Raw genomic sequence first — 24979 nt, 5'->3', positions numbered from 1 at the left:
GCGGGGAGGTGTGCTCTGATTGTGGTACTCTAAGTATGATCTGAGCAGCTGTGTTTTGAAGATTTTGGAGTAGATATAGAGATGAACCAGACAGAATTGAGTTACAATAGTCCAATCTTGAAAGTACTAATGAACATACAAGTGTTTTAGTGGCATCAACTGAAAGATATTTGTGAATGGAGCTGATGTGTCTCAGCTCAAGATAGGCAGCCTTGCATATGTTCATGACATGATGGTACCACGTGAGAGTACTGTCCAGAATGACACCTAGGTTTCACACTGACTGTTTGAATTTAATGTTGGAGTTACTGATATTTATTGTTTGAGGTAAAGGATGTGACTGAGATAGTCTTTGTGTTGTGATGAGAATGGCCTCAGTTTTATCATCATTCATCTGCATATAAGTTGGAATAAGATGAGACCAAGTCAATAATTTGGCTTTGTATTTGACACTAGTAACTTCTGGTTTCATGAATACTAATGGTATCACTGAATGATATTCCATATTACCAGCAATTGTGAAATTGCATCACCAATGCTAACATGCTTGTGATTTTACTCCTGTACAGGGCACTGCTAGTTTCCATTATCAACTGACACAGCTGAATAAACACTCCATGCTTGCTTTAATTATGATATCTATTGCAACAAGAGCCACTTAAACATATCTTTGAAATGTTGTATCAAATTTTCACAAATGAACAGTGTTATAATACGTATTATTAAACATTTCAATTATAATTGAATGCAAATTGATGTTGTAATTCATTTTATTACTTGTAGTAGAACTGTTCCACATTCTAATTAAGAAAATAATGATTAAGAGTTTACTTAATCATCTCAAATCTGAAAATCCTTCAAAGTCTTCGTCTTCTGTATCGGAATGAAGGATGGCAGCTATCTCAGGGCTCATGTCATTGGAAATGTTCTCTGTCTCCATCTCATCTTCCTCATCTGGCTTCTCAATTCCACTGACAATTTCTGCTTTAGCAAAGTCATTCACAATAGCCAATTCAGGAACCCTGTCCTATGCATCCTTAACCCAATGTAGCACACCACATACGTCCCGTGTTTGTGAAACTGTGCTTGCCTGCTGTTATCCAATGTTCCCACAACTTCCTAAGCTCAGCTTTGAAGCAGTGATTAATGGAAACGTCTAATGGATGTAATAACTTTGTCATACCACATGGGGTGATGCCTAATGATATCTTCTTGGTTTCAATCTTCACCGTTGTCTTCGCACTAATGTGTGGATGCTTATAATCCATAATGAAGAGTGGCTTCTTAGTGAGGAAAAATGCAATAAAGATCGATACTATCGTAATGCCATTTTGATTTTACAAAAATTAATAATTGTTGGTGAGAAAATACAATGATTGATGCATAAGCTCTCTTATTGTCATTATAATATCTACTGGTGTTTATTAACAAATGGACAAAGGACTTCAGAGAACATGCCTTTAAATATTACTGTTAATTAGTTCTCCTTATAAAGTCTGTCACTGTAGCATGAAACCATGTGCATTTTAAAATGAGTTCGGAAGCCCTTTAATGTTTTCTTATACAACAAAAATTACATCTCAGTACATGCTGAAGTGAAGACCACAGACCCTTGGTCAAGTAGTCTTATTGTTTCATTATAGTCATACAAATGTAAAATATAAAAACCTTGTCATTTTCTATCGTAAATTTAAAAGTCACAGTCTTTGTTAAATTGATTCATATATATACATATACTATCTTTTAAGTGTTTGTTATGTTTTGACATGGATTCACATTTTATTGCAAATCTATTCAGTAATATACCCCTCTGTTATCTTTATTGCCAAGTTTGAATATCAAGTAATGCGTATGATTGCTTGTCCTTATAACAAATTCTTTATGGACAACGGCTTCAATAGCAGATTGACAGATTTTCATTTTTCCTAAAGAGAGCCTTAATCCCTACTGGCAGCCTCGCTGATTTGACCTTTTCTGTTGATTCTTGACCTCAGTCTGGCATCACCTGGAATAACCAAAGTGCTAAGCATGTTTAATTACCATGTAAATAACACTGCATAGCCATGTAGTTGTTGTGACAATGTACATGTAATTAAAACAAGAATGAATTATTGATTTTAGCTGTGTTTATTGATATTGGAATTTAGTAGGGTCATAATACATGAGGATTATCACAATCATCAGGGAACTCAAAATACAGTCCTTTTTCTCTTTGCAAAACAAATAAAAACTGCCATGAATAAATACTGTCTTCTGCACAGACAATTTCTTATCTCTTTCTCTCTCTCTCTCATGCACAGACACACACACACACACACGTGTGCATTCACATGCGTTAACTAAAATGTGATTTTAAGTTGATTATTTATTTATTGCAATTTGAAAATGAGTTTATTGCTGATGTAAAATTGCAAGTTGCACTTAATTTCTTGACAATGTGGACTCTTATTGTTAAGTACAATTTACCAATAAATAATACACTTAACTAATACATGTTCAAACCCTCTTAATAATTTTGCTAGTCATACATGTGCTGATAAATTTTTGTTTTGATTTTTGTGCGCACTAAAACAATAACGTGTGATACATCTTACATGTAGGACTATCATTTTGCCAACATTACACAACATAACAGCTACATATGCTCTAATTGCAGACAAGCTTTCACACTGAGAAATAATTCTCTCTCAGTAAATTATTTTTTGTTCATCTTTTATGAAAACTGATCAAGCTCATGGGAAAAAAACCTGCATGCAAACGTAGTCTTATTAGGGTTGATAGGTCTACATGAAATATTTTTTAATTTACTTTGTAATAAATATGATGAGTTAATCAGAATTAACAGCAGTTTATATATTTGCCATCAAGGTAAGGAAAAATACTAATCAAATTCTGTAATCTTTTATGTATCTGATTATATAACCTACTACCGTAATGTAGACTTGGAAAATTCTGATATGTTTTCTTCCGATTATTTATATTTTCTGTAATTTTGTACCTGGGTTGATGAAAAACAACGAAGTTTTCCTCTACATTATACAGGAAGTACTCCCAGAAATTCCAGTAGGTACTGTGATTGTAAACAAATTTGTATGGTGTCCATGGCTTGGCTTTTATTCATGATAGGTTTATTTTATATTATGTTTATTTTATTCATTTATTTTATGTTATGTTTACTTCGTCTGACCTAAATCAATGGCCATGGTTCTGTATTTTATTTATATTAATGATGCAATATTTCATATTGTACTTTAAAGTACATACACAACCTCTCATGAATTATTCATTCCACATTGAAACGAGACTGACCACAGGGTAATTGTCAGGTCGTTTGGCTGGTATTAATAAATAGTGACAGAACTGATTTGTAAAAATGAACAAAAAACTTGCTTTCCTGGAAAAGCTGTCCTTTGCCAAAATGGGTTATTAAATGGGTTGTGCTTTACAGCTTTCTGATTTTGAAGCTTGGAAAGTCTATGCATTTCACTTAGCATTTCTTTAACATAGATGTTAATTGCTTGAACAATCAGTAAGAAATATTAAACTTTAAGAATTCATTGGTTTGATATTTTTATTGAAAAGAATGGATTATGTCTGGAATATTCAGACATTGACACTTATTCCTTAATATGGTAGAAGGACCAATAAAAGTGATTTTTGGGTTAAAGACATTTAATGAGATAGTTGCTTCATAGCCTGACCATTCAAAAGCCTGACCATTCACAGCAATACCTTTTTATCTTAATGTTAAGCTGAGATAAGAATATTCCATTGCAACTTGTGTTTAATCTGAATAGAACATCATTTGCAATCAATTGGCAAGTGATTCTAGTTTGAATAAAATTAAAACAGCCAGTGCAGCTAATGTGGAATTGGCAAAAATAATGTAGTGTTTACAAAGTTACTAATTTTTCAGTTTAAGAAAGTAGAGTGAAGCACTGCAAAAGGGCAGAGCATTACACATAGGAGCAGGGAGGGGGGCAGTCCATTTTAGGTGGAACATATATATGATAAATAAAAGTATGAATATTTTACTGATTTACTGTTAAATTAAAAATAACTCATTATGAATAAGAAGTTTGAACTTATTCCCATTTTTCATATATGTATTGTTACTAGTCTATGCTCTTAAAATAAGTAACAGAAAATAGTGTAAAAGCAAAAAGTGTTGTAAAATTCAACAAATAATTTATTTCCCTCGAAGACAAAGTGAGAATGAAAAAAAAAAAAAAACAATTTTCAGTATTGTGATTATTAAATCCCAAAATAATCATTAAATTACAGACACAAGTCCTAATAATTTTAAGTTCTGAATATGCTTTAAAAGTAGAAATCCAAATTAAGTCCAACACTGAAGTGTTGATGTGTCTGTGATAACCTCTAAAATGTTGATCTGCCAACAGTCTTTTTTTGAAACATATTAATATAATTCCAGGTTTGAATTCACTATAAATTAAAGTCTCTATTTCGAAGCGTTTATTTTCAAAGCTCTTTTGTATTTCCAGAGAAATTTCACTTGAATTGAACAAATTTAAAGAAAGAAATTCCAGCCCAAATGAATACTAAACACAACAATAATACAAATTGATTCTGCTAGATGTTAAGCATAAATGATTACTTTTTCAGTAACATGATTATTAAGTCTTCCTCTTGACCTCAGGTCACAATTAACATTTTATAAAAATAACCCATTAAGTAATGGAAAATAACCTTCTAAAAAGTTCTTAACGTTTAAAAAAAATGTTGGCTATAATTAGTAGCCTGTTAATAAAATTATAATATATAACCTGGACAGTGTCAGGCGCACAAGCTAAATTGTAGGGGAATCCCAATATCCTAGACCCAGACCCAAATAAACATACTTACTTGTAATAATAATGATCCTGATAATAAACCAAAACACATTGATCATAACTTAGTTATGTATTAGTTGTTTACAGAATAAAATAATTGTTTTTTGAAAAATCAAAACTTCAGGTCATATAGAAAATAAACTTAATTGTGCAAATTTTGATGGTTATAATCTGTTATATTTAAGTACATTATACCATATTTTGGTGCATATTGCACACTGATGTTTAAAAGTGAACCCCGATTTTTGACCCAGAATGATGAAAAAAACTTTCTCTGCTGTATAATATGCTGGTGATATAATACTTTTAAAAATCTTGATAATTTCTCTCATTTTTGTAGTGCAAACAACAGTTAGGCATTTGGGATTGGGAGGGAAAAAAAGTGGCTATGTTGAAAGTAACTGCTGTTTTAAGGCTTAATTTCTTTATGGCGTTCAGTCTGTTGCATCAGATCCCTCAAATTCCTCTTCTTCTTTGTAGCTTTTGAGAACAATTTATTTTCCAGAGAATAAAGTCTTTGCCAATTTCATACACTAAGTTATAATTCTGTTCCTTGATATGTGTTGGTGTTAGAGTAACAGACAAACCATAGACATGAAAAGATGCCCCTGAATGTGCCTCTGATGGAACATTAACACTACTTGAATTCTGGGTATTATATTACAGTTCAGGCAATAAAGAAATTAATAAATTAACATAAATTTGACAAGATCCACAGTTATCAAATTCTGAATATTTACATGGACAGTAATAATATTATTTTTTCTGCTTCATTGTGGTATTTTGATCTGCTTTAGAACATCAGGTCACCAGGTATTATGTACATATATGTCCAGTCAAGTTACAAAACAAAAGTCAACAGTGAAGTGAAATGAGTTTATTAACATAAGCAATCACAGAAGAAGACCATCAGGATTTGTAACTTTCACAAAACAAGACCATCAGGGTTTGTAATTATCACAAAACAAGACCATCAGGGTTTGTAATTATCACAGAACAAGACCATCAGGGTTTGTAATTATTTAATTCTTTAATAAGACCAGTACTTGTAGAAGACTTAGTTACAATGCAACATGCAGCAGTTTATATTTTACAAGGATTGAAAGTGATGCACAAAGACAGCTATAGCACCTCTATGCTTTTGTCGAATCGACCTGGAATTATTTTTTTTTATGTTCTTCTATTAAATGTGAACCCCTCTACTGAAAATAAGAGAATTAGGTATAAAAAATGAATGTTATACAGCCCAAAATACAGTAATATAATTTTTAAATTTTAGACTGATGGCCACAGTGAATTGTCTCCCCTGGACTACATGGATTTCTGGATGCGGACTGTGTATATACATGCGTCTGAGATAACTGAGAATGTTGCTGACAATACAGCCATCTCACCCCTGATCTTTATTGTAGGAACTCAAAGAAATGGTTTACATCCAGATCCTGATATCAGGGAACAGTTGGTAGGGCTTGTGACTTGCATTTATTTGCTGGAAATAAATTATGTAAAAAAAAATTAATGGTCTTTGTTTCTGAGCAAGAGATAATCTTTTTTCCTTTAGCTTCTGTAAGTTCCATAAATCAGAAAACTCTATTACTCTTAAATTATCTCCAGAGAAATACAGTACAGTGGACCCTCTCTTATAAGGTCACCCTTCTGCAGCAGGAAAGAGGCCTTATAAGACAAGTGGCTCTTCTAGAAGGGGATCATGCAGATATCAGCTATTAATTACTTATAAAGAATACAATTTCTAAATGATTTTAAAGTATTTAATATTTTCATTTAAGGCATGTTAAGGAATCAGTGTGATATAGCTTATATCAGTGTTATCTAAAATAAGATTATTCATTCATCATGTGCAAAACTACCTTCCATCATTCCATTTTGCCCGCTGCTGTATAAGGTATAACTGATGATGTTATCTGAATATTTCTAAATTTCACAGCAGTGATCAAAGGATGCTTCATCTTTTCATAACAGCTAAATTCCTTTCACTTTTCTTTTTAAAATTGGAATGTCTTTGATGATTTGCACTTTTTGCAACAGTTTATTCCTTCATTGGCAATTTGTAGGTGTTAAATGAAATGTTCATTGTTTTCAAACAAAGTGAGCTTGACACATGATGAACTGGCTTTATTCTGGTACCCTATCAAATACATTTCAGAAATCGATGAGAAGGAAGCTACAAATTCAAACATACAATTTTTACTTTTTGGCAACCACATGTCACTCTGACTCGAGCTGAAAAATACTATGCTTCTCAGTGGTTAGCTTTTGTCATGTTGATAATTATTGGTGATAGTAATAGCCAGTTATTATCAAACTGACAAAATCTAACTTCTTTAATACATACAGCAGTAAGAATAATCAGATTTGTATGGACTAGTTATATATATTATCAGCATGCTGGAACAAATGTCACCCAATATTCCTGTAATGTCTGTCTGTAAACCACATGATGTGACCCCATGTGATTTGACATTGTTGCATTAATATATGGCTGCTGATTGCATGAGAAGGATGGACATCCCAGAAGGGTACTTTTGAATAAAAACTTGTCAGTGCCATGGGATTCAGGCAAGTGACCGCTGGTCAGGGGGGCTATTAAAGAGGAGGGCTGCTCTAATAATGGTAATGATGGTGGTGGTTATAGTGATGATATTAAAGTTCAATTAGCAAGTCCGAGTACAAAGTGTACTCATTTTGAAGCACTCAAACTTCAATGCAGCCCCAATATTTGAAGTATTATGCACAAACGTGAAAGAAGAAAAGGCATTAAATATGTGTAGCTCTTGCATAACTGCAAGTTAGCCTGGTAAATGGGCCGTTTAAAGTGCTTTATTAAGTTACTGTCAATTTGTGTAATTTCAGAGGTATCAGTTTTCATGGTTGTTACAAAATATAACTTAGTTTTTTGAATTGGTGGATTGGGAAAAAGGTTCAGTGGTATCTGTATTAAGGTTTAATGTTGATTAGGTCTTTAAATTCATGATTCGTAGCAGCCATGAAATCCACAAATATTGTTAGTCAATGAAATACACAAAAATAGGTAGCCCATGAAAAACAGTGAATTAACAGAAACTCCTGAAATGCGTAGTTTTTATTCCTCCACTTTGATAGCAGAAAGGGGCATAATGTCTTGTTGCTCTCCATCCATATATCTCTTTTCAATATATTTTAATCGCAGTAACACAAAAACTAAGTAAAATTTAGCCATCTAAACTCATAAACTATAACAAGATTATATGCAGATGACCTTATTAGATATTTATGAAAATTTAACACTTTCAGTTTTTTAAATGTTAGAAAACTTTCTGATTTTTTCAACAAAACAAATGCACAATTAAACAAAAATCACTTTAGTTCGGCAAATGAAATCAATTAAGCTTAGTTTTGTTGCTGTTTGCATATGTGATAACATGATGAGATTTTCATGCCATTAAAGCAGTGTTTCATATTGTTCGATTTTTTTATGTTGTTGGGATTTTAGTCTGCTATTATGAAATATGTGTTTTGTAAACATAAAATCTTGTTTATTTGATGAAATATGAATACAGATAACCCCAGATATACATGTTAGTTGCATTCCCAGGAGTGATCAATAGATCAATATATTTGGCTTCACCACCTTTAATTTTTATTGAAAAATATGTAGTTCTATTAACTGTAATACCATTATTTTATCTGTTTATGAATCCATTTTTGTTGTTGTAGACAAATAATTTAAATAATTTTTAGTCTTCACTAAATAAATTGAATTAAAAACAATTCATATGAAATCACATTAATTTGAATTCACTGAAGTTGGCAGCACAATACTGTGCATGAGATGTGCCATGTAAGATTTGTGTGTCTTTAACCTCTATGCATGTCTTTCAGTGTTCATGTTTTAACTTTAAATTTGTTATTTGTAATACTAAAACTATTATCTTTTATTTCTAATAGAACTTGATATAAATTATCACCTATTTTATTAAAACCTTTCAGGTTCAGGAGAAATTTGCTCAGATTCGGGAATTCATCACAAGTAAACCATATGTACAGCATCTGATAACACCATTTTACGCTGTTGAGTATAGGGAAGATGGGGATGAACAGGTGAGTTCATCTATTTAGGTTTTACATATTTTAATTTCTTTGTATTAGCAACTACAGTGTAATCTTCACTGCTCACTTGATTGTGTGATATTGTCTTTGTCTTTAAGGAGAAGACAACACGACAGAGTCAGTTCTACCACTGAAATTTTAAGTTAAGAATTAAACAAGTTAAATATCTAAGGAGCTTATGTGAATGCCTGCCATCCATCCATCTAGTGTCCATCCATTCATCTGATGTCCATCCATCCATCTGGTGTCTGTCCATTCATTTGCAAAATGTGTTATTACTACAGGTCCTAAACTATTATGGAAAAAAAGTCACACAGTTTCATCCTGAGATTTATTTGGTGATAAATGAAAATGGTGCCCCTCATACATCTGATACAGACATGGTAGTGGCCATCTTCAAAATCTTTAACTGATTGTCACATCAACATGATTTGTATTACTTCTTCAGGCATGTAATGGTTCTAAATGAAAATAGTGCCAGTCAGTCTTACCTTTCATGTTCAAGCCATGTTGAAAATCTTGTTATCACTAACTCTTCTGAATATATGGTTGTCTTGAAATGGTTTCTTTGTTTCTTCTGAAAGATTTCATATGAGATATAAATGGTTCTAAATGAAATGGGTGGTTGAGAGGCCTAAGGTGCTTGCCTTTACATACCACTCACATTTCACCTCTGTCCATGTGGCTTCAAATCTTGGCTCGACCAGCATGAATATGTGAGAAAGCTAGCGAGTTGTTTCCTGTGGGTTGGTGGTTCTTCCCAGGTTCTTCCTCCACCAAATATACTGGTCTCCATGTATAGCATTATCATGTGCTAAAAAATGGTGTAAACCCCACAAATAAGTGGTTTCCACAAAAGCTTTTCTTGTGTAGTTTGCCAAAATGAAAATGTTATTTATTCGATCTTGGATGGATGTCACAGTGGCCATTTTTACAATTCTGGTCACACTTCTTCTCCTGAACATGGTCATAATGACTGTCTTCACTAAAACACTTCTTACATTATGTAACTGGTCCTATATTATATAATGCAACCTTCAGAATAGCTGCCAGGGTGGTCATCTTGAAATTCTTCTGATTCCACTCCCATTTGGATGATTCTATCAACATGGGGTTCTTGTATAAACTTGACAACAATATGTAGCTGGTTCTAGCTGAAAACGATGCTGATCTGAACTCACATGGCAATCACAGTGGCCATCTCCAGCACCTTGTTATCACTACTCTTCTTGATAGAATGATGACATTGACATGAGGCAATCACAGTGGCCATCTCCAGCACCTTGTTATCACTACTCTTCTTGATAGAATGATGACATTGACATGAGGCAATCACAGCGGCCATCTCCATCACCTTGTTATCACTACTCTTCTTGATGGAATGATGACATTGACATGAAGCAATCACAGCGGCCATCTCCAGCACCTTGTTATCACTACTCTTCTTGATGGAATGATGACATTGACATGAAGCAATCACAGCGGCCATCTCCAGCACCTTGTTATCACTACTCTTCTTGATGGAATGATGACATTGACATGAAGCAATCACAGCGGCCATCTCCATCACCTTGTTATCACTACTCTTGATGGAATGATGACACTGACATGAGGCAATCACAGCGGCCATCTCCATCACCTTGTTATCACTACTCTTCTTGATGGAATGATGACATTGACATGAGGTTTTCACTAAAGCACTTTTTGCAATTTGTAGATCTGAACAGCAGAATGTCTGTCTTATTGAAAACCATATCCCTTGGGGTCACATCGATGGAAACTATGTCCCTTGGAGGTCAAGTTAATGGTAACTGCATGCATGTTTGTACATCACTGAACACAATGACTTTGTACATGTACAAAATTAGTTTTAGATCAGATTTTCTATTTAGTTCTTTTCCAATAAACGAGTTGATTTAAATGTCAAAGGTCTTGACTCCATTTTTGTTTAGCTGTAATGGCTTATGAACATTACAAGACAAATCGGTATGAATGGATTTTATATCAAACCTAGCTTGTGCATATATCTCAAAAATACACTGAATGATGTCAGTCCACCAACTTGAATATTTCAAAAACAATACTAATTATGGATTTACACATTCTGAACATGTTCATTTATCTGAGCAGCAGTTGAGATGACTTTAATGATATTCTGTCCAGATCATCAGGTTTAGTATTTAAGGTCAAGACAAAGATATTGTAATGAAGTTTCTTCTTTTTATATGTTACCTAATCATAATACCTTAGGAAAACTTTTGCCTCACAAATACAGCCCTCCCAGATAAGATAACACTTTTGGCTAAGAGAAGCTAGAAAGTTATCTGCTCACCTAGGTGGCAGTTGGGCAGAGTGATCTCCCTTTGGTTTAGGGTTTGACAGCGAATCCTGTGATTATCTCAGTTACCACTTCCACTCATGCTGAGAAGCACACTCTCACCTTCAGAGACCATGCGAAAGCCATAATAAACTTTTGGATGATATACCATTACAAGTTAGGAGTTATTTGACTTCTAAGGAGAATATACTTCATCTATATTTTCAACTTTTCTCTCTTCCTATGTTGATAGAGTTCTGCCATTACAATGTTCTAACACTTTTTTGTCTTCACACATTTAATTGTATTTAGGTCCTTGCATGGGTAGCCTATGTGACCTCACAAAAAGTTCAGGCAATATTTATGCACAACAAAACAATACTGAATTTTATGAGAAATGATTTAATACAAATTGCATTGTAAAAATATAGGATACATGAGTATATGCATGTCTCTCTGTCACTCATTCTCTCCCTTTCTCACAAACATGCCACTATTCATTATTACCAATATTCTACAACATCAAATTTATAAATAAAATAACATCAATACCTAATTTCAATATTTTGAAATATTTGGTTCTCTCTGTGGGGGCTACTCATGGGCTAGAATCAGAATCTAAAAGAATGATTCCCAGTCAGTGCTAGGCTGATCCCAGCATTACAGTGTATTCTGGGGTGATCCCAGCTCAAGTTAAATTGGTGCTAGGCTGATCCCAGCTCAGTGTAAATGACTGATTCCCAATCGGTGCTGGGGCCCCGAGTGGTCTAAAGCACTCTCCGTTACGGATCACTGCCATCTCACCTCTGTCTGCATGGGTTCGAGTCTTGGATTCACCCAATGTGGGTATGTGAGAAAGCTTGCCAGTAACTTCTCATGGGTCAGTGGTTCTTTCTGGGGTTTTCCAAGGTTCTTCCTCCAGCATTAATACTGTCTGCCATTTATAGCCTATCGTGTGGTGAAAAATGGCGTTAAACCCTACAACAACAACAACAACAACAACCAATCGGTGCTGGGCTGATCCCAGCATTACAGTGTATTCTGGGCAGATCCCAGCTCAAGATAAAATAGTGCTAGGCTGATCCCAGTTCAAGTAAAATCTGTGTTAGGCTGATCCCAGTATTCAGGTGTATTCTGGACTGATCCCAGCTTAAGTAGACCATGTGCTAGGCTGATCCCAGCATGCTAATGTATTCTGGGCTGATCCTATCTTAACTAAATCTATGCTAGGCTGATCCCTGCATAAGAGTGTATTCTGGGTTGATCCCAGATTTGTGGAATAGAGCTAGGCTGATCCCAGCATGAAGAAAATATTCTTATATTTTTCCTAATTAAAACTCTGAAAGAAATGTACGTAATGGGCATGACCTTTACGTTATTAGTATAGCTTATTAGTATCCAATTGGGGAGAAATGCATCTGGGCTGAGGGCTGATGCCAGTTCAAATGGAATTGGTGCTTAGCTGATCCCATCTCAATGTAAGAGACTGATTCCCAATCGGTACTAGGCTGATCCCAGCATTACAGTTACAGTTTATCTGGTCTGATAGCTGATGCCAGGTCAAATAGAATCAGTGCTGGGCTGATCCCAGTTCAATGTAAAAGACTTGATTTCCAATTGGTGCTAGGCTGTTCCCAGCATTACAGTGTATTTGGGCTGATCCCAGCTCAAGTAAAATTGGTGCTAGATTGATTCCTGCTTAACAGTGTATTCTTGGGTGATCCCAGATTTGTGAATAACAGCTAGGCTGATCCCAGCGTGAAGAAAATATTCTTATATTTTTCCTAATTAAAACGGTAAAAGAAATGTATTTAATGGGCATGATGTTTACGTTATTAGTATAGCTTATGAGTATCCGAATGGGGAAAAAAATATCCTATCTCATGGTTGCCCCATGCACATGAACAATGTAAGGGCACAACCCACGATGTAGTCATGAATGGGTGGTGACTGGGGTGGTGGCAGGCTAGCTCAGATCCATGAGAAAAGTTTGATGCGGAGACTCAAAATCCATTGCCTGTACCTTTGAAAAGCTAGATAAGTGAAACTCGATATTCATTGTCTGTACATTTAAAAAACCAGAGAAGTGAATGATCACATGGTACTCTACATGATCATGCAACGTTACTTAAGATTATCTAATTTGGTTGGCTCTTTGAATTCTACTGCCAATGCCAACCAAAAAGAATAGTTCTGCTCATGCCCCCCCCAATCCTCGAACAAGCCCCATGAAAACAGCAAGTAAGAGGCTAATAACAGTCTCTTACATAATTCCCTGTCTGCCTCTCAATTTTAAGGTATGCGCACAACACCCCTATCCAAGTGTTAGCCACTGACTAAGCCTTATAATTTGGCATTACATCATTTTACCACACCACAAAATCCTCCCTCAGTGGTCATTAACAGACAAACCCCATTGGAACACTGGCAGTGTGTACCTACAATAACTCAAGATCTTCAAGTTGTGCATAAACTAAAATTTAATAAATTATCATTTTATATATTTTGTACGTGCAAGTCTCTATTACCTATAGAAAATTCTTAATATGTGTCATTTCACTACAAACAGGGTACATGTAGGTGAGTTTTCTATACGAATGCATTTTTAGCATCCAGGTGCCAGCTTCAATGATTTTACCTGCACAGGCTGTCATTGAGCCTAGAGGTAGTCATTTCTATTATACCTGGACTTTCAGGGCTTTATTATCTTCTGCTATCACTAATTTCCAGGTAAAACATTATAAGGTGTAGTAATGCACCGCATTGTGTTAAAAAGGACAGGTGCAGGGCAACACAAATTTATATGTTCTGCTTTATTTGTTCTGCACTCTATTTGTATTCATTCTATTTTTGCTCTTTAAGAGTTTTATAATTACTGCTTTCAGTAATTTCTTTAAAGTGGGTCTTGGAAATAGTAAGGAAATAAAAGAAACATTATGACAAATTAATTGATAAATACCACAAGAAATGCCGCCATTATATAGATTGTACAGGTAAATGTATGAACTATATGTATATGGTGTCAGGTTTTCTCCCATCTATTTCTTTAGTGTGTTGACTCATGGAGCGAATACAATAGAATTGATGAGTTGTGTCATAAAATACCATTATTGTTAAAATTCATGACAGACTTCTTTGCACTAGTCTGGTGGAAAATCCATCAGGCTGAGTGAACTTTCGCTACTCACAGTGGGCTCTTAATCCCCTGCCTCTCAATGTCTGCTGGATTGAGTGGGCAATCCATAAAACATGATGCATGTACTATCTGTTCCATGCAAACACATGGGAAGTCTTGTGTGTGCATAAGTTCCATGTGGACAGGAAGGTTTGTGTGTGCCTAATTTCCAGGTAGACACAAGAATTTTTGTGTGTGCATATGTTCTATGCAAACACTCAGGAAGGCTTGTGTGTGCATATGTTGCATATATATACTTAATTATGACTTTTATGTTAAACAAAGTAATAAAAAGAGCAAAAACAAACAAGTTTTGTAAACTTAAACAAAAGTAATTTATTTCCTTGACTACAAAGTGAAACTTTAAAAACAACTTACAGTAATGCCAATTAAATCCCAAGATAGTCCAAATAATTGTATCATCCTATTTACTAAAGTTCTAATTAAATTCCAGTGATGTTTGAAATAAGATCTAGCACTGAATGTGTTGATGTGCCTGTGGCAGCCTGTGACATGGCTGTTTGACAGCAGTCTTCCTATTAATCACAGTAATATAATCCATGATGTCTTTGTTAGAATTCATTGTAATTCATTGTAATTCGCAGTTCATATCCCTGTCCAAAAATATTATTGAGCACTTTGTAATTTCAGAGAATAATAATTTGAATAAATAACTTCAGTCTAAATGAAATACTGAACACAACAATAAAACTGATTCTTCTTCAGGATCTTACAGCATGAATGAGTAATTTCTAGATAAATAAGATTTTAAAGCCTTTTACTTGACTTAGGTCACAATTAACATTTTCCAAAAAAATATTACTGAGTGGAAAATTCCATTGTAAAAGTTTCAGTTACCAAAATTATAATAAAGAATATGGTAAATATAATGTCCATGACTCAGACCAAGATAATGATCTGAATATTTAACCCACACTCTTATTCAAATGTTAGCTATGTGTTATTTGTTTACTATATAAAAAAAAGAAGATCAGTGTCTTTTTGCCAGGAACACAGCGAACTTGATTTTGGACAAGGTCAAAAAACAATTATCTATAGCATTTAATGAATTAAAAAAAATAACAATGCAAATTAAATATAAATAACATTATCCTGATTTTACAGTAGCTTTGTTGACTCTTTTGTATTAAGTTGGTAATTTCTGTTTTTGTCAGATTGACATTCTGCATGATGAGATAAAGGCCGTGGCCAGTAGGGAACCATACATGGGGGAACAATTGCCACTCCGATGGCTCCAGTTTGAGTTGGAGATTAGCAAACAGGTGGAGGAGGGGAAGAATTATGCAAGCTATGATCAGGTATTTTTGCATATTACAGTTTTAAATGGCATAATAATTACAATGTTCAGTTAATTAGAAATGAAACCATATGAACCATTTTATTCCTTTAATACAAACTGTAGAATGATCCAGATTTGGGACTGGTTCAGATTCCCTGTAATATAGAGGCTTATTTGTTGGTTAATTTTACATGAAATGTATTTTTTTTATAATTTTGAAAAATGTGGCCATCTTATAAAGATAGTTCTCTTGCAGAGGTGAATGTTAGAACAAGTGTGACTTTAGTAATAAAAATATAAACATCCTAAAAAGAAAAACACTTAATAGTTGCTATATTTCCTTGTTATGTGATTCATATCCAGTCAGTCCTTGAAGCGGTACATGGTGCATACAAAAGTAAAGTAAGACAACACACACAACAGATAGAACATTATGCTCAATATAGCACACCTATAAATGCAAAACTAAATTGAATAAATATACTGGTGGATGGACAATGGTAGGACAGTATGCCCAACCACTGTCATGTTGAGAAATAACCACTGATAATATTTTCACTATACAGATTTATTACATAGTCAGTACACTTTGCCTATAGTGTGTGCAGTTTAATACTTTTTATATTACACATGTGAACATATCAGTTTATGTGATTCTGATTGGTCCAAATAGGCCCATGAAATTTGTGTGCAGTATTCTCTTTGCTGATTGGCTGTGAACGTGGGAAAACTTTTTTAATCCCGCTTTCTGGAAATTTTTCTTTTCATTGAACTTTTTTGGCTGCCATTATTTTAATTGACTTGCAAAAGGGAATTGGGAAAAAATAGTCTCATCTGTTTCATTATTGCCAATTTACCCCCACAGGAGTTTGTTATGTCATGTAAAAATGGCAAAAACCCCAACAACAAGTACAACTACTGGTATTGCTTAGATGAAATGAGGGTGGGGATGGATGGGCGGTATATCTGTAGCATGGAATCCTCCCTATATACAAGCTTGGTTTAAATGCAAACTTACTGAAGTAAATAAACTCACCTTTGTTCACAGAAGAATGTAGAAATAAACCAGTCTCCACAACTGACAGAAAAAGAGATTTGTTTACATCTTCTGTACAATCTAATGTTCCAAATCAAATACTGCAAAAAATGCATTCAGTATAGGTGTGAACTAGCCTATCCATGCTATATTTGAAATGCATTCAGTGTAGGTGTGAACCAGCCTATCCATGCTATATTTGAATTGCATTCAGTGTAGGTGTGAACTAGCCTATCATTGCTATGCTTAAAAGCATTCATTGTAGGTGTGAACTAGCCTATCCATGCTATACTTGAAATGCATTCAGTATAGTTGTGAACCAGCCTATCCATGCTATACTTGAAATGCATTAAGTGTAGGTGTGAACTAGCCTATCTGTGATATACATGAAATGCATTCAGTTTTGGAGTGATCAAGCCTATCCATGCTATACATGAAATGCATTCAGCATAGGTGTGAACCAGCCTATCCATGCTATACTTGAAATGCATTCAGTGTAGGTGTGAACTAGCCTATCTGTGATATGCATTCAGCATAGGTGTGAACCAGCCTATCCATGCTATACATGAAATGCATTCATTGTAGGTGTGAACCAGCCTATCCATGCTATACATGAAATGCATTCAGCATAGGTGTGAACCAGCCTATCCATGCTACATTTGAAATGCATTCATTGTAGGTGTGAACCAGCCTATCCATGCTATACATGAAATGCATTCAGCATAGGTGTGAACCAGCCTATCCATGCTACATTTGAAATGCATTCATTGTAGGTGTGAACCAGAATATCCATGCTATACATGAAATGCATTCAGTGTAGGTGTGAACCAGCCTATCCATGCAATACTTGAAATGCATTCAGTGTAGGTGTGAACCAGCCTATCCATGCTATACTTGAAATGCATTCAGTGTAGGTGTGAACTAGCCTATCTATGCTATACTTGAAAGCATTCATTGTAGGTGTGAACTAGCCTATCCATGCTATACTTGAAATGCATTCAGTATAGGTGTGAACCAGCCTATCCATGCTATACTTGAAATGCATTCAGTGTAGTTGTGAACTAGCCTATCTGTGATATACATGAAATGCATTCAGTTTTGGTGTGAACCAGCCTATCCATGCTATACATGAAATGCATTCATTGTAGGTGTGAACCACATTATCTATGCTATACATGAAATGCATTCAGTGTAGGTGAGAACCAGTCTATCCATGCTATACTTGAAATGCATTCAATATAGGTGTGAACCAGCCTATCCATGCTATACTTGAAATGCATTCAGTGTAGGTTTGAACCAGACTATCCATGCTATACTTGAAATGCATTCATTGTAGGTGTGAACTAGCCTATCCATGCTATACTTGAAATGCATTCAGTGTAGGTGTGAACTAGATAATCCATGCTATACTTGAAATGCATTCAGTGTAGGTGTGAACTAGCCTATCCATGCTATACTTGAAATGCATTCAGTATAGGTGTGAACCAGCCTATCCATGCTATACTTGAAATGCATTCAGTGTAGGTGTGAACTAGCCTATCTGTGATATACATGAAATGCATTCAGTTTTGGTGTGAACCAGCCTATCCATGCTATACATGAAATGCATTCATTGTAGGTGTGAACCACATTATCTATGCTATACATGAAATGCATTCAGTGTAGGTGTGAACCAGCCTATCCATGCTATACTTGAAATGCATTCAATGTAGGTGTGAACCAGCCTATCCATGCTATACTTGAAATGCATTCAGTGTAGGTTTGAACCAGACTATCCATGCTATACTTGAAATGCATTCATTGTAGGTGTGAACTAGCCTATCCATGCTATACTTGAAATGCATTCAGTGTAGGTGTGAACTAGATAATCCATGCTATACTTGAAATGCATTCAGTGTAGGTGTGAACCAGCCTATCCATGCTATACTTGAAATGCATTCAGTGTAGGTGTGAACTAGCCTCTCCATGCTATACTTGAAATGCATTCAGTGTAGGTGTGAACCAGCCTATCCATGCTATACTTGAAATGCATTCAGTGTAGGTGTGAACTAGCCTCTCCATGCTATACTTGAAATGCATTCAGTGTAGGTGTGAACCAGCCTATCCATGCTATACTTGAAATGCATTCAGTGTAAGTGTGAATTAGCCTATCTATGCTATACTTGAAAGCATTTATTGTAGGTGTGAACCAGCCTATCCATGCTATACATGAAATGCATTCACTGTAGATGTGTACCACCCTATCTATGCTATACATGAAATGCATTCATTGTAGGTGTGAACCACCCTATCCATGCTATACATGAAATGCATTCACTGTAGGTGTGTACCAGCCTATCTATGCTATACATGAAATGCATTCAGTGTAGGTGTGAACCAGCCTATCCATGCTATACATGAAATGCATTCAGTATAGGTGTGAACCAGCCTATCCATGCTATACGTGAAATGCATTCACTGTAGGTGTGAACCAGCCTATCTATGCTATACTTGAAATGCATTCAGTGTAGGTGTGAACCAGACTATCCATGCTATACATGAAATGCATTCAGTATAGGTGTGTACCAGCCTATCCATGCTATACATGAAATGCATTCACTGTAGGTGTGAACCAACCTATCCATGCTATACATGAAATGCAATCACTGTAGGTGTGTACCAGCCTATCTGTGCTATACCAGTACTTGAAATGCATTCACTGTAGGTGTGAACCAGCCTATCCATGCTATACATGAAATGCATTCAGTGTAGGTGTGAACCAGCCTATCTATGCTATACTTGAAATGCATTCAGTGTAGGTGTGAACCAGACTATCCATGCTATACATGAAATGCATTCAGTGTAGGTGTGAATTAGCCTATCTATGCTATACTTGCAATGCATTCATTGTAGGTGTGAACCAGCCTATCCATGCATTGCATGAAGTGCGCACTAGTTTATAATACAATGTAGGTATGAACCAGCCGATACATGCAATACTTGAAACAAATACTAGTTTAAAAAATAATGTTGGTGTGAAACAGCCTCCATGCAGTGTTTTAAGTGCATACTAGTGTATTATACAGTGTAGGTCTGAAACAGCTGTTTATGCTGATAAACAAGTGCACACTAGTTTATGATATGATGTAGGTGTGAAACAGCCTATGCATGCTGTACTTGAAGTGCATACTAGTTTTTGATACAGTGTATTTAAATACTTTATTTGTCTTTTACCCTGAATGGATGCAGAACAGTGTGTTTTTATGATTTGTTTACAATTTCTATTAAAATTTCAGAGGCATTTCATTAACTAATGTAAGATACCAATTTTCAGATGAAAAGATCTTTGTTTATAACCATTATAAGACATGTTTCTTCCTTAAGAAATATCTTTAAAAGTCTCTGAAACATCTGAGAAGAAAATGAGAGTATGTGATCAAGAATGAAATTAACAGTTTTGTCCAATGAAAATGTACATTTTCAGAACGATAATGTTGAAAGTGCAAATAGATCATTATCAAAACATGCATTAAAATATTGTAATATTCTTCATAGTGTTTTCATTATCCAGGTGATAGAACTAGCAGCAAATTTGGGCATAACAGATTACAGCGAAGTCAGAACCATGCTAGACTTTTACCATGATCTTGGTGTCATCATTTACTTTGGAAGGGGTTCCAGTAATCTTGACAGCCTGCTTTGCAACACGGTCATCCTAAAACCAAAATGGCTGATAGAGATGTTCAAACGAGTAATTTCCAAGAGACAGAGCATCAAAAAGGTATGTTTGACTTAAAAAACTGGAGAAATGGTGAGCAAATAACTCAACATAAATATTCCCCCACTTTTCTATCATGCTTCTCCCCCATGATGGAGACAAATCTGTAGTAATAAAAGATGCATAAATTTTCTGAAAATAGTGTGAGTTTACTGATTAGTCAACAGGTATTTTTTCATTTTGCTTCTGATGCTTTTGTTGATCACATTCTCAAATCAATAGGATGAACCACTGATTTATTTTACTAGATACCTTAATTATGTTACCTACTTTATGATATTTATATGTTTTCGATTGGTCAGTTGAAATGAGTTGACCTAACACTATCATGACCACTAGCTTTTACATAGGTAGGATTTTCATGCCTTTGAACTTTTTTTTATTATTCCACTCTCTTTATTTGATTTGATACAAAAGACATAATGTGAAGGAAAAAACAACAGATCTACTTTTAATTGACTATAAACAGTACAACAAACACACACACCAGTCAGAAATCAAAGCACAACCTGGTTTAAAAGAGAGAACTATAAGATGAATTTCAGTTCACAAAACTCATTTAATTGGCATTTGTTTCTTAAAGTGCTGCCACCTGTTGGCATTACTGAATCAGAAGTCTTGTTGAATATTGTTATTTAAAGTACACTGAGATTTTTGGGGAGGTATAGAAAGCATAACAAAACATGTGACTTATTTGAATTTCATGATGTTAAATAATATTTGATTGCACTAACTGTGATTCTGTGATGATAAAATGAGATATATCAGAGTTTCTTTTACTAGTTTAGATCGCATTTTTTTGGCACATTCAAGAAATTTGATTCGTTTGTTTTGATATTTTTTTAGAAAAAGAAAGGTGACCACACCTGACCTGTATTATAAGCAGGTTCACAAGCTATCAAGGAAGAAATGGATTTATCACATATGATAAGTTTGTGTTTGGTGATGGGCAGGAACAGACTTCTTTCTAATTTGCAAGTAGACTTTTTAGTGAATGGGAGAAGTCAAATCTTGCCCCAGCATTTTGTCTATCTTGGTATGGAATTTTCTTACCAATTTCAGCCTTGTTTGCCTCCCACCTATGTGCTTGGTGCGGAATATTGAGTCCTACTGGCCCAGTGATATCCCTTTTGCAGTCTAAATCATCAAGACAAAATAGTAGCTGCATGAATGGCACAACAAACAGTGGCTTTTGGCAGGAAATTGTCAGGCAAATCACTACCTGGCAATTATGGTCAGCATGGATGCTAGTTTTGAGGAGCCCACCATTTTGTCCTGCTTCACCATGGTCAGCAGCAGGTGGTTTCTTGTGAAGATACTGCTTCAATATCAATCTTCTGGAAATGAAGGCAGTAGTAAACACATTTCATTTATGGAAAGAACAACTCAGAGATAGGGTAAATCTCATCTTGTTGGACAACTTGATGGTGGTGACCTACAACCTATACAGGAACAAAATTACCTGTCCTATGTGTTCTATTCTGGAACTTTCATTGGTGCTTCCAGCTAGATATCATAGTCCAGATCAGATGTATTACTGGCAATACCTTGCCCCCTACTGTTCAGGTAGCAAAGGTAATATGGAAAATAAGGGGACAGAACTGTAGGTTGATTCTTGGTGATCAATCTTATCGACCTAGTAAACAACATTCCCATCAAAGTGCCAGCACAGAATTTGAACCTTCAGTCATCTAGAGGATCACATGAGTTAGAAGGCCCTCCACTTTAAAGACTTACAAGGGAACATGTTTTGTTTTCAGCGATTGGTGCAGGGTCAACAACAGCTTTATTTTGAGTGTCTTGATCTCAGTTTGCTAGCTTTTTTCTCGGGTTTTTTAGAAGAAAAATGTAGCTTCTATTAGTATCAACGGGTACTATTCACAAACTCCTTCAACCATTATGGTAGGGGGATGATAGACCATGTTAAAAATCTATCAGACCTGCTGGCCAATTTTGACATGATTCATTTTGATTGCTAAATGGAATCTTTTCTGGGCTTTTACTAGGTTCAACTTGTATAGGTTCAAGCCTTTAACCAGAAACCCGCTAAAACAATAGATCTAGCTTGGTAACCAGAGTGGACAAGAAGCATGCCCATTTAATGGACCCAGACTATTATTAGTGTTGATCAGATGGCTGCTTGGTCTTGCTGACACAACTGGGCTTCACAGCTAAGAATTGGTTAGCAATCAGTGTTAGACCTTGATGTCTCTTGCTTCTGATGAAGGCTGGAATAGAAGAAAGATCCCCTCAAACCCTAGCATTGTGGCTGAAGTGGGTGATTCACTTGGTGTACTCCGAGGTCTCACATGACTGGATATGTCTCCTGAAAATTTCAGCTCATGAAATTTGAGCCATCTCAGTGACCCTCAGGTTCAAATACAGGTCATTAAAAAAGCTGTATGCTCAACCTTTTGAGTTTTTGTCTCCAAGATCTGTCATCTCAGAGTAGAGAGTTGAATCTTGTGGGTCTAGTAGCAGTGGTCCAGGCAACTACCTGACCAGTAAGATGTCAGCACATCCTCACATGGGCATGGCATTAACATTTTCACTAAATATTTAACAGCATGAATACATAATTTGCTTTATTTATCCATGCACTGATATCATATGCTGCACGACAGTTGGCTGTGTTGCCTTTTATGAAAAGTGAGCAATTTATCCTTCATATTGGGAATAAAGTCATACTACGCATGAAGGGTTCCTGTGGTAAGGTTTAATTCTCATGCATTTCTTACTGCAGTTACCTGTTCTCCTAATGTTAATATAATTTATGTGGAAAAAGTTAAATTTTTGGTAAATTGTGTCTCTTCAAACAAGTCATGTTACTATTAAACCCTTTTGCAATTTCCAACAAGCGTCCTCATCAATATATTGTTCATCTTATACTGGTAAACATCTAGTTTATTGGTAGCCACCTAGTGGTGGTGAAGGGAGATCTTATACTGGTAAACATCTGGTTTATTGGTAGCCACCGAGTGGTGGTGAAGGGAGATAATGATTGTTTCTTTCCAATGTGTATAAGATATATAGACAGGAAAGATGAAACCATTGCCTTTTTGGTAGGCTGATTCAAGAGGTAGTGAAGCTTATATCAGAATGTTAATGTGCTTGGGTAAATATTCTTGGAGAAATGTAATTTACTGAAGCATTTTCTTTCTTCTAGTAGTTATTTGTGGGATGAGTCAAGTCTTTTACTAGTTCATTGCCAGTTGGGGAATGCGATTTTTCAAAACCCCACGCTTTGCAGTGGAGACTTAATCCCTTCCACTTTTTTCTTTGTTATTGGTCTGTCGTGGAGGGATAAATGGGTACAAAACACCACCATCCCTTGGCAGGCACACTTATGGCAACTCCACTGTGGAGGGTCAGGCTGACATTACTGATTGACATTTAAACAGTCAGTGAATGAAGACCTTCCATGGAAAGACTGAGATTCAAAACAGACAACATTTGAAGAACCAGTCATCTTTATTTCGATCATATTTTCTGACTTTAAAAAATAATTTCAAAAGTGTATATTCATTACATGCATATCAAGAAAAAGTTTATTGACTTCTTTTGAAATCATTTTATGCTTTTACTTTATTCAAAGTAATCTCAACAAGCCACACACTAACTTCATGAAAGGTACACCTTGTTGAGCTTTCCTTGAACAGCATTCATTTTTCCTATTGTTCTAAAGAAACAGTAATCCTCAGAAATGTGGACAGTTAAATTGACAGCCACTTTTGTTTTAAAATATCAACCAAACAGGCAGAAAACAGTGAATTTACACTGATATGCCAACCATGCACTTAGTTCTGAAGCACTAATGGCACAGCCACAAGGTTGAATATACACATGCTTAGTCCTGAAGCACTAATGGCAAAGTCACAAGGCTGAATATACACATGCTTAGTCCTGAAGCACTAATGGCACAGTCACAAGGCTGAATATACAAATGCTTAGGCCTGAAACACTAATGGCACAGTCACAATGCTGAATATACAAATGCTTAGGCCTGAAGCACTAATGGCACAGTCACAAGGCTGAATATACAAATGCTTAGGCCTGAAGCACTAATGGCACAGTCACAAGGCTGAATATACAAATGCTTAGTCCTGAAGCACTAATGGCACAGTCACAAGGTTGAATATACACATGCTTATTCCTGAAGCACTAATGGCACAGTCACAAGGCTGAATATACAAATGCTTAGGCCTGAAGCACTAATGGCACAGTCACAAGGCTGAATATACAAATGCTTATTCCTGAAGCACTAATGGCACAGTCTCAAGGCTGAATATACACATGCTTATTCCTGAAGCACTAATGGCACAGTCACAAGGTTGAATATACACATGCTTAGTCCTGAAGCACTAATGGCACAGTCACAAGGCTGAATATACACATGCTTAGTCCTGAAGCACTAATGGCACAGTCAAGGCTGAA

At 35.4% G+C, this 24979-nt stretch overlaps 1 protein-coding gene across 3 annotated transcripts in view; it reads left to right on the top strand.

The window, feature by feature from the left end:
- LOC149806881 (uncharacterized) overlaps positions 1-24979 on the top strand; it is a 164042-nt gene that overhangs the window by 51841 nt on the left and 87222 nt on the right. For all 3 annotated transcript variants that reach the window (XM_089959097.1, XM_089959101.1, XM_089959088.1), the window contains 4 exons: positions 6133-6315; positions 8841-8951; positions 15628-15771; positions 20339-20548. In XM_089959097.1, the coding sequence (XP_089815223.1) occupies positions 6133-6315; positions 8841-8951; positions 15628-15771; positions 20339-20548 (648 nt within the window). The remainder of the gene's footprint in view (positions 1-6132; positions 6316-8840; positions 8952-15627; positions 15772-20338; positions 20549-24979) is intronic.

Source organism: Sinohyriopsis cumingii, chromosome 1, assembly GCF_028554795.1.
Source record: "Sinohyriopsis cumingii isolate HCF-2022 chromosome 1, ASM2855479v2, whole genome shotgun sequence".
Lineage (NCBI taxonomy): Eukaryota > Metazoa > Mollusca > Bivalvia > Unionida > Unionidae > Sinohyriopsis > Sinohyriopsis cumingii.
Note: the sequence above shows the minus strand (reverse complement) of the source record. Positions and strands in the feature narration are given on the sequence as shown.